Here is a 9905-nt window from a genome sequence, read left to right as displayed (position 1 = left end):
TATTTCAAGTGCTTTAATTATTAAAACTATAAATGTTTTATATATTTATGGCAATGATGATGATGATTGCATTTAACATAAACAAATAAATTCAAATCACATTATAATAACCAAATTAAAACACTTTTGGTGTATTAATGTTAAAAAAAAAAAAAAATTAATTAATTAATTAATTAATTAATTATTAAATATTAATTAAATATTTTACCGACGATAAAAATAAGGACCGAAACGAACTCGCTCACTAATTAACAACATATTTAAGGTATTATCTCCACATATTCAAAGATTATAATTATATGAGTGAGTATATAGCATTTAAATGAATTAATAGATGTAGATATATCAATAATACGAGTGTTCTGTACTGGTGATCACTCGAAAAGAATTTCAAAGTTAAGCGTGCTTGACACATAGCACAAGCAAGATGGGTGACCCACTGGGAAGTCGGGTCGCCGACTGGGAAGTTCGTCTAAAGTATGCAATACCGTATAAATACGGAAATAAATTGTGGATATACAATATACAATAAAATAAATAAATAAATAAAATAAAATAAAATAAAATAAAAAAATAAAATAAAAACTATTACCGTGGGCAAAACGCCGTCGGTAGTTACCGACGGCAATTTCCCCTCGGTAAATACCCGGCCATCCTCCGGCGTGAACCACCGGCCGGCGGTAGATTTTTACCGACGGCGATTCGCCGCCGCTAGTTAGCGGCGGTACTCGCCGTCGGTAGTTTTCCGGCAGGGTCAGCCGGACTCCGGTGGCTCTCTACCGACGGCAAGATAGCCCTCGGTAACTAGCGGCGGTGTCTGCCGCCGCTATTTCTCCGGCTAGGCTCCGCCGTTTAACGGCGACAATTCCGGCGGCAGCGCCGCCGTTAACTGCCGACGGCGGATGTTCGCCGCCGTTATTGTCGTTGCCGACGAACCGTTTAGCGGCGGGAGATTGCCGCCGTTATCGCCGCCGGTAACACTATTTACCGGCGGCCGTCTTTTTTTACCGACGGCATTTAGCCGTCGGTAATCAGCGCTTTTTTTGTAGTGAAGTGTTAGTTTGTGTGGAATTTGTTTATGGCTTAGTTGATTGTGAGAATTAGGGATTGTGATTCGAGATTATCTTTTAATTACAAGAGTCTTAGATGTCGCTCTCTCTAACTTCGCAGCGTCGCTACGCTCTCAATACAACCCCATGACCACTGGCGGAGCTAGGGGTGGGGCAGGGGGGTCACTGGGCCCCCTGGAATTTTAAAAAAGACTAGGATATTTTAGTAATTTTATATTAAAAATAAAAAATATATAATTTTATCTACATCTTTATCTTGTTGAGCTATTTTATATTGTAATTGATATGTAAACTTTAAAGTTAAGACGTTTAGAATAAGTAAACACATAATTAATTTATGCATATCATGCTTGGATTGGATTCTAGAGATTTATTTTTTGAATCTGATATTGAAAGTTACTTTGCCTTACAAAATTTCATGGGATTTTGGAAAATAAAATCACGAACTATTTTGAATTTGCAATTTTAACGTCTTTTGAGTGTGGCGAATTAAATCACTATTTTTTCAAGTTTTGCGATTTTGTCCCTCAATTTTTTTCGATCGCTAGAGTGTTGAATTGGATTTACGTGGATTAGTAAAGACGACGACGTTTTTGTGAGGCCTAAACGACATCGTTTCGTACCATTTCAATTAAAAATTTCTCCAAATTAGAAAGAGACTGTATCATGTATTTGCACTATATATAATATTCAATACTCCCTCCGTCCCCAAAATAAGTTCCTCTTTGGGGACAGCACGGGTTTTAAGGAAAAATAGTAAAGTGTATTGATAGTGGAGAAAAATATGTTATAATTAGTATTGGGAGTAGTGAAAAGGTGAAAAAGTGTTATAATTAATATTGGGAGTGGTGAAAAAGTGAAAAGTAAGAATAAATAAAGTATTATTAGTGGTGGGGTAGTTGTTCAAAAATAAAAAGAAATAAAGAGGAACTTATTTGGGGGACGTCCCAAAAAGGAAAAATAGGAACTTATTTCAGGAATCAGGGACGGAGGGAGTATTTAGTAATTTTATTGCAAAATACATCGTAACATGAATATGAGCTTGAAAATCTGTTAAAATGAGTTTTTTGTAATTTAAATAATATTATAATTGTGTTATTGATTATCATTTATTTTAATTTAATTTAATTTAATTTAATATTTATATTTAATTTAATAATTAATTTTCTTTTTTAAAAAAAATTGGGCCCCCCCGAATCGAAAGTCTGGCTCCGCCCCTGCCCATGACTCACCACCACTGTTTTGTGGTTTGTTATTTCGTTTTGTCGTGACGAACGAACTGCGACCACTGTCGATGGTGACTTGTGCGACAGTCTTGGATAGGAAGCGATAACCATCGAGTTTGCTTGCATTGTTTCTTCGTGGGATTAGCTGCAGATTTTGATGGGAGTTTGCAACACTATTTATTCATTTCCCTCGAATGTTTGCACAAGTGGAAGTTTTGGAAACAGGGGAAGTTTGTTTGTTGAGAAAAGCAGCTATGCCACACTTCCGTGTACGGTGTACCTCACATAAAGATTGTGATGAGAAATTTTAGACGTGGGAGATTTTTAGTTGGAACTGAAATTGTTATTTGTTACAGCTATGCATGAAACAAAAGTCTTAGATGTCTGCATTGACATGTATTTAGAGGGTTATTGGAGTTAACCTTTTAATTACAAGAGTCTTAGACTGTAGTTTCTCGTTTGATGCTTCGATTTGATAATGCGTATATGTTCAAGTTTTCATTTTTTTTTGGATTCACATCCAGATCTATAAATTTACAATTAAATATTTTTGAATTCACGACCTGATCTAGGAATTCACAACTTGATATTCTTAAATTCACAATCAGATCTATGAATTCACAAATAAATATTCTTGAATTCACAACTAGATTTATGAATTCACAACCAAGTCTATTGTTGGTTGTGAATTCAAATTTTAAAATTCAAATTCATGACTACTTGAATTCACAATCAAAATTAGAATTAACAACTAGTTTGATGAATTCACGACTGTTTTTTTTTTTTTTTTTTTTTTTTTGGAAATAGAATTTTTTATTTACCACTATTCAAGACAAACCACCTCCTTACACCACAGAAACGCAAAAATCTATTAGTTCAAAAACAACTTTTAAACTTTAGCATTCTTGCTACCTCTCACTACCATAATCAACTGACATTACCTCACTATCCTATCTACGTCACTTTCCTTACTATTGCATCTTCTATCATTTCTCTCTCGCCATAAATGATAAACAGCAGTAGTTACCAACAATCTGTACATGAGTTGCTTGCCAGTATTGGATGTTCCTTGGCTTCCCAAATAATCCACCTCAGCTTCCCAAGCTAAAGCCTGTTGCCTAGCTCCACACCAAGTAGCTAACTTCCTCCACACTTGAGCCGAGAAGTGACAAGTAAAGAATAGGTGGTTGAGGGTTCATTTTCCTGCTTGCACAAACAACACAATTGTTCATATTGTATACCAAACCTTAACAATCTATCACATGTTGCCATTCTTTTCACGACTGAATTGCTAGTGTTGGTTGTGAATTCAAGTTTTAAAACTCGAATTCACAACTACTTGTTTTGGTTGTGAATTCAAACTTTAAGATTCAAATTCACGACTACTTGAATTCACAACCAAAAACTCGAATTCATAACTACTTTGTTTTGGTTGTGAATTCAAACTTTAAAATTCAAATTTACGATTACTTGACTTCACAACCAAAATAAATCATGGTTGTGAATTTGAGTTTTAAAGCTCGAATTCACAACTAGTTCTTTTGGTTGTGAATTCAAACTTTAAAATTCAAATTCACGACTACTTGAATTTACCACCAAAATAAATCTCAGTTGTGAATTCGAGTTTTGAAGCTTAAATTCACAACGAGTTGTTTTGGTTGTGAATTCTAGAATTGCTAGTGTTGGTCATGAAAGGGTAAAATGGAAAGTGTGGATATTTTTTTTTAAGTGTTGGTATTTTTTAAAGGTTTTATCTTAGTGGCTACGGAAGAAAAGTGGTTATTTTCACACTCCATTCTTTTTACATTTATCTTTTAATTCATAAATTTTGTCTTATATTAGTGACGCTCACATGAGTGTGGCAGGTGGGAATGGTCTAAATTAAGATGGGGGGGAGAGCGCTTTCTCTCCAATGGCTTCTCTATTAATTATTTGCCTTAAGTAGTCAGTCATATTGAAGGTATACTAAAATCAATAACTGCATACTGATGATGTGCAACTTCTCATATCAAAAACCTTTATGCCGTAGTTTTGATCCAATAACGTTTTCGATAAAATTTTGAGAGATCAATATTTTTTTCATTATCATGACATTTTTGTAAAAGACTTCAAAATAGAGGCAATAAATTGATAATAATACCTTTTCCATTCTCTAGTTTTATCTGTGTGATATGGTACACTTCACAACTATGAGTCAGTGATGTAAAATTGTGAGAATATATTTTGGTTGGTGATCTTTTATGCTTATTTTTTTTAGATCAAATATTTTATAGTACTTATTTATATAAGCAGAACGTGGTGGATGAATAAATTATAGTGGAAAATTGTGATTGGTGGCATATTATATTGTTTTTCTGGATCTCAAATATTTTTAATTTCATTTTGCAAGATATTGAGCGACTAATGGAATCAGGAACTTTTCCACTGGTAATAAAGTAGAGTTTACAACTAAAAGATTTTGAAAATTGGCACTGATAAAGTAGAGTTTATAACTAAAAGCTTTTCAAAATTTTGTCAATGAGACCTAACTCAAGCGGTAAAGTTAAGTATCCAAATACTCTTTTGTATGATAGATTTTAGATGTAATAGGTCAAAAGATGAATAAAGAAAAAAAAAATTACTATCGTATAAAAAAGTGCTCAAATTTCACGGAACAATCCAAAAAAAAAAAAAATACTACTCCAACTTCGCAGGACGAAGAAAGTACATCTTATCGATCTACTTTATATAGCTTGTAGTTTGCTTAATATTGACTTTTTGAATATCTAATATCTTGATGTACATTAGAGCGATAATACTTGATAATACACATTTGAAAAAATTGATAAAATACAGTATTATTATAATTTTGATTAGTTACTCTCTCCGTCCTCGAAATGTTGTCTTAAGATTATGTTTATCAGCAACCTTCCAACCATCTTCAATATTTAATTAATTTCTCTCTTTTCCACATCACCAATATTCATCCCAACTCAACCACTTCTATTTTTATTAGTTTATCAATGGTCATCCAACCACAACATTATATATAATTATTTTGTTATTATTTTTAATCGTAATAATTTTAGTAAATATAAATTAAAATATTACAAAAAAATTTAAATGAAAAAAATAACAAACTAATAAAAATTTAAGTTACAACAAACTAAAAATAGAAATTACAACAACCCAAACTCGAAATAGAAAAAAAAAATAATACATACTAGCATTTAATTATCATCGCCAAACTTTTGCCATATATGCTCGATCAAGTCATGTAACATAGAACTGGGAGCTTCTCTATTGCGAAGTTGAGACCTAGTTCTCATATAGCTCGCTAGGCTTGCAATCCTATTCATAGAGTATACGAAATCATTAGTTTGAGCTCCATCTTTACTTGGACGAGTATTCTGTCTTAGTCGATCTTTGATGAATTCTGTAAGATCATGATAGTTAAGGTAAATGCTTCTTTCATCTTCCAATATCATATTATTCACGATGATTCAAGCAATCATTATTTTTCCCATAATATCACGATCCCAAATAAGACATGGCCGCTTGATAAAAGCAAAGCATGCTTGTAAAACTCCAAATGTTCGCTCAACATCTTTTCGGGCAGCCTCTTGATGTACATAAGGAAAATGAAAGATTTTGAAGGTGTGTTGAAATATAGCAAGAGTAATCTTTATTTATAGAGAATGAAAAAATATAAATTTTGATATATATATATATATATATATATATATTTAATATTTTATATAAAAGATATAGTACTAGTTTTTATTAATTATCCTAACAAAATCTGCTCAATCAATTAAATATTGACAAGTGTTAAGATATCATTGGTCCATGTTTGAGGAGAGAGAGAGAGATCGAACCTGGTCTCTTTTTTTCAAGGTCGATTATGTTGAATTTTGCCTTATCAATTTTTTTCCCCCTTTGTTGACGTGGCAGGCGACCTGGTCTTCTTTCTTGGAACCGATAAACATAGTTTAAGGGAGGGATGCACAAATTTTAAGAAAATTTATGTTGTTTATTTAATTAGTAGAGAAAGGATTCACAAATGAAAAAAAATGGAAAATGTTAATTAAGTTAGTGAGTGGAGAAAAAGATCTATAAATTTATTAAAAATAGATTAAAAAAAAAATTTATGGACAAATTAGAATGACAAATTTTTTTATGCCCTAACTTTTGAGCCTTTTGCTTTCCTTGTCTTTAGAAGATGCACGTTTATAATTGAACTTTCTGTACATTAAATATATACCACTCCGTATTAAGAAAATTGGAATAATAAAGTAACATGGTTAAAATATGTAAAAAACGTATGTAGTTACACTGAGTCACTGACCTCTAATAAGTGTTTTATTTTTTCTTTAACGGTGAGAATTGGCCTTCGCATTTGGAGGTTTTTGGGCATCGAAAAATGATTCAATTTATCGATTGCGTATTAAGATGTGGAATTGAAATTTTATAAAACATCTGACAATGAACTTAAATTACGTGTAAATATAAAATATGTACTTTCTCCGTTTCATTTCTTATTGAAGTTGAGACGTTTCTTTTGAGCATAAAAATTAAAGAATTATTGTTTAATTATTTAAATAAATTTATGATCAAACAATTATTTATATAATTAGTGATTTTAAATTATTTTTAAATATAAAATTTAAATTTAATAATTTGATTTTTTTGGCATGGAAATAGGTTTGAGAGAAAGAATGAAAATGGGTCGAAAAGAATAAGAATATAATCAATAATTTTAATATTTTTTAAATAGGAAATCGACTTAATTTTATTGGGACTATATGAAATGAATACAACTCGAATTGTAATAATTTAGACCCTACTTTTTGCGGTGATGTAATATAAAGAAGAAAAACGAGGGCAATTGTAGAACATTTATTGTGATAGAAAAATGAAAAATTAGAAAGATCCAAGAAATGTCACGGCGAGCAGCCTCAACTACCAAAGCTCGAAATCGGCACGACCACCAAACCCCCTCTCTTGAATCTACCACCAAAACGCACATACACCACCCACTGCGTGTCCTATACATACAAATACACCCCCTCGGCCCCCCTCATAAATCATAATCAACCGCAGAAACCGTAAAACCGAGCTCAATTCAGCACCGATGGCTTCCTTCTCTTCGATTCAACCCGCCGCCGCGCAGGCACCGTCGTCCACCGCCCGCTCTTCTATCCTCATTCCGCACCACCAATACCATTCCGACCAATTCTCGCTCTCCTCTTCTCCCTCGCCGCCGCAGCTCCCCCCCTCCGGCCGTCGCCGCCGCCGCCTCCACTGCGTCCGCGCGATCGACGCCGCGCAGCCCTACGACTACGAGGCCTACCTCTTCAACCGCTTCAGCCAGTCGAGCAAGCTCAAAATCGCCGTCGTAGGGTTCGGCAACTTCGGGCAGTTCCTGGCGAAGGCGTTCATCCGGCAGGGGCACACCGTCTTCGCACACTCGCGGTCGAACTACCACGCCGTCGCGGAGTCTATCGGCGCCGCATTCTTCACCGATCCGCACGACCTCTGCGAGCAGCACCCCGACGTCATCCTCATCTGCACCTCCGTGATCTCTACCGAGTCCGTGCTCCGGTCGCTGCCGCTGCAGCGCCTGCGGCGGAACACGCTCTTCGTGGACGTTCTCTCGGTGAAGGAGTTCCCGAAGAACATCTTCCTGCAGGTGCTCCCCCACCATTTCGATATCCTCTGCACGCACCCGATGTTCGGCCCGGAGAGCGGGAAGGTGACGTGGCAGAATCTGCCGTTTGTGTTCGACAAAGTGAGGATTGGGAACGAGGACTCGAGAATCAATCGCGCTGAAACGTTCTTAGATATTTTCAAAAAGGAAGGGTGCACGATGGTGGAGATGAGCTGCGCGGAGCACGATAAGTACGCCGCGGGTTCGCAGTTCATCACGCACACGATGGGGAGGATTCTGGAGAAACTGCAGCTGGATAGCACTCCGATCAACACGAAAGGGTACGAGACTCTGCTGAATTTGGTGGAGAACACGGCCAGCGATAGTTTTGACCTATACTACGGCCTGTTTATGTATAATAAGAATGCGATGGAGCAGCTGGAGAGATTGGACTTGGCATTTGAGGCCTTGAAGAAGGAGTTGTTCGGCCACTTGCACGAGGCTTTGAGGAAGCAGTTGTTTGGGAAGTCGGAGGAGGGAGGTCACCGGAGGCCGATGCTGGCGAAATTGCCCAAGAATGGGACTCCATTGTTGCCGCCTCAATCGGAGGCCGTTGCCAACAAGAACAATTAGGCTGCTTTGTGTTGTATTAGGTATGCTCCTGTCTTTCGATCATTGTATATTGATGGAACGGATTCGTTATTGGTCAATGGAATGGTGGAAATTGTGTTGGTTACATAATATAAGCTGATTGAATTTTGTATAGTGCGTTCACGAAATGAAGCATACATGGTGTGTCCAGTACATTTGATGTTGTGAAATGATCGAATGCAATGTATAGCTTGACAAGATTCAAATTGCTTCTGTGTTGCAGAAAAAGAAAAAAAAAGAAAGTCTGATTTCCAATACAAGGCTCTTTTCTGAAGTTGGAAGTGGAATTCTCTAATTTGTTTTTGATTGTTAAAGAAGAATTTGTTAAGGACTTCTCAAATCTCAATTACAGGGCGTAATTGGTATTGCTCTTGAATTGTAATGCACAATGTTTAATTTGAGTTTGTTTTATTGGAGAAAACGTAATAGTACTATGGTAAACCACTAGTGTCTTTATCAGAATGTGTGGTGGTTAACAAGAGGCAAATCTTTACATCCGCTTCTACTTTTTTGTGGATTGCTTTCATTTACCACGTTTTGCATAATACCATATGTGTTGGAGTTGAAGCCTCCTGATAAATGTAGCAAATACCAATCTGTTAATGAAAAATTATGAGTTTGGACCATCATGTGCTGTACAAGGACATGGAAGTTGTGCTGTAACTGTCAAATATGCTGGTGATATTTATCATCTACCTTCTTACGTGCAAAACCTGTATGTGAGTGCCTGGTGGTGTTTGACTATATATATGTCTTATTATAATTAGTTCTTTCTGCATTGTGTTGTTTACCAATCATGAAAATGAGTAAATGACTTGACAAGAACTCAGTCCATTGCCTTACATACCTGCTGGTAATACGTAGCTCATATTTATAGTATTTTTTTCATTTTTACCTCAGGTATCACCATTTCCTAGCTCTGTATGTTATCCCTCTGATGGAAAAACAGACATTGGAGAATCCAGTTATGTACAGATGGCGGACTAACTTATCGATGAGAGACTCTATCTTTGCAATCTCTGTTGTTGTTCTTTTATTCTTCTTTTGATCTGTATTGTGTTTCACTTATGCTGTATGTCTTAGTTTTACACATGATATTGTATCAGCTGAGCTTCGCGAGGATCATGCTACCTCCCAGTGCCTATTGTCATGTAGTTCTAGATGAATTAATCTAAGTTGGAATTTACCGTCTGATTTTATCTCTATTGATTATATCATGTTCTGGGCATTCCCCAATTATTTCACTCGTTGCTACTGCTCTTCTTGTATCCCTGCTTCGAGTTGCTTATGATTTAGTTTGGGCTGTTCTGCTTGATTTCTTCTTTTCGG

The 9905-nt window shown here is 35.7% G+C and overlaps 1 protein-coding gene across 1 annotated transcript; it reads left to right on the top strand.

Moving 5' to 3' along the window:
- Positions 1-7172: 7172 nt before the first annotated feature.
- LOC130988215 (arogenate dehydrogenase 2, chloroplastic-like) lies at positions 7173-9820 on the top strand. Its single transcript, XM_057912000.1, has 2 exons — positions 7173-8578; positions 9477-9820. The coding sequence occupies exon 1, from the start codon at positions 7410-7412 to the stop codon at positions 8556-8558; it is 1149 nt and encodes a 382-aa protein (XP_057767983.1). The 5' UTR covers positions 7173-7409; the 3' UTR covers positions 8559-8578; positions 9477-9820.
- Positions 9821-9905: the final 85 nt, after the last annotated feature.

Source organism: Salvia miltiorrhiza, chromosome 6 (assembly GCF_028751815.1).
Source record: "Salvia miltiorrhiza cultivar Shanhuang (shh) chromosome 6, IMPLAD_Smil_shh, whole genome shotgun sequence".
In the NCBI taxonomy this organism is placed as follows: Eukaryota; Viridiplantae; Streptophyta; class Magnoliopsida; order Lamiales; family Lamiaceae; genus Salvia; species Salvia miltiorrhiza.
The sequence above is the reverse complement of the archived record's forward strand: the minus strand, read 5'-3'. Positions and strand labels throughout refer to the sequence as shown.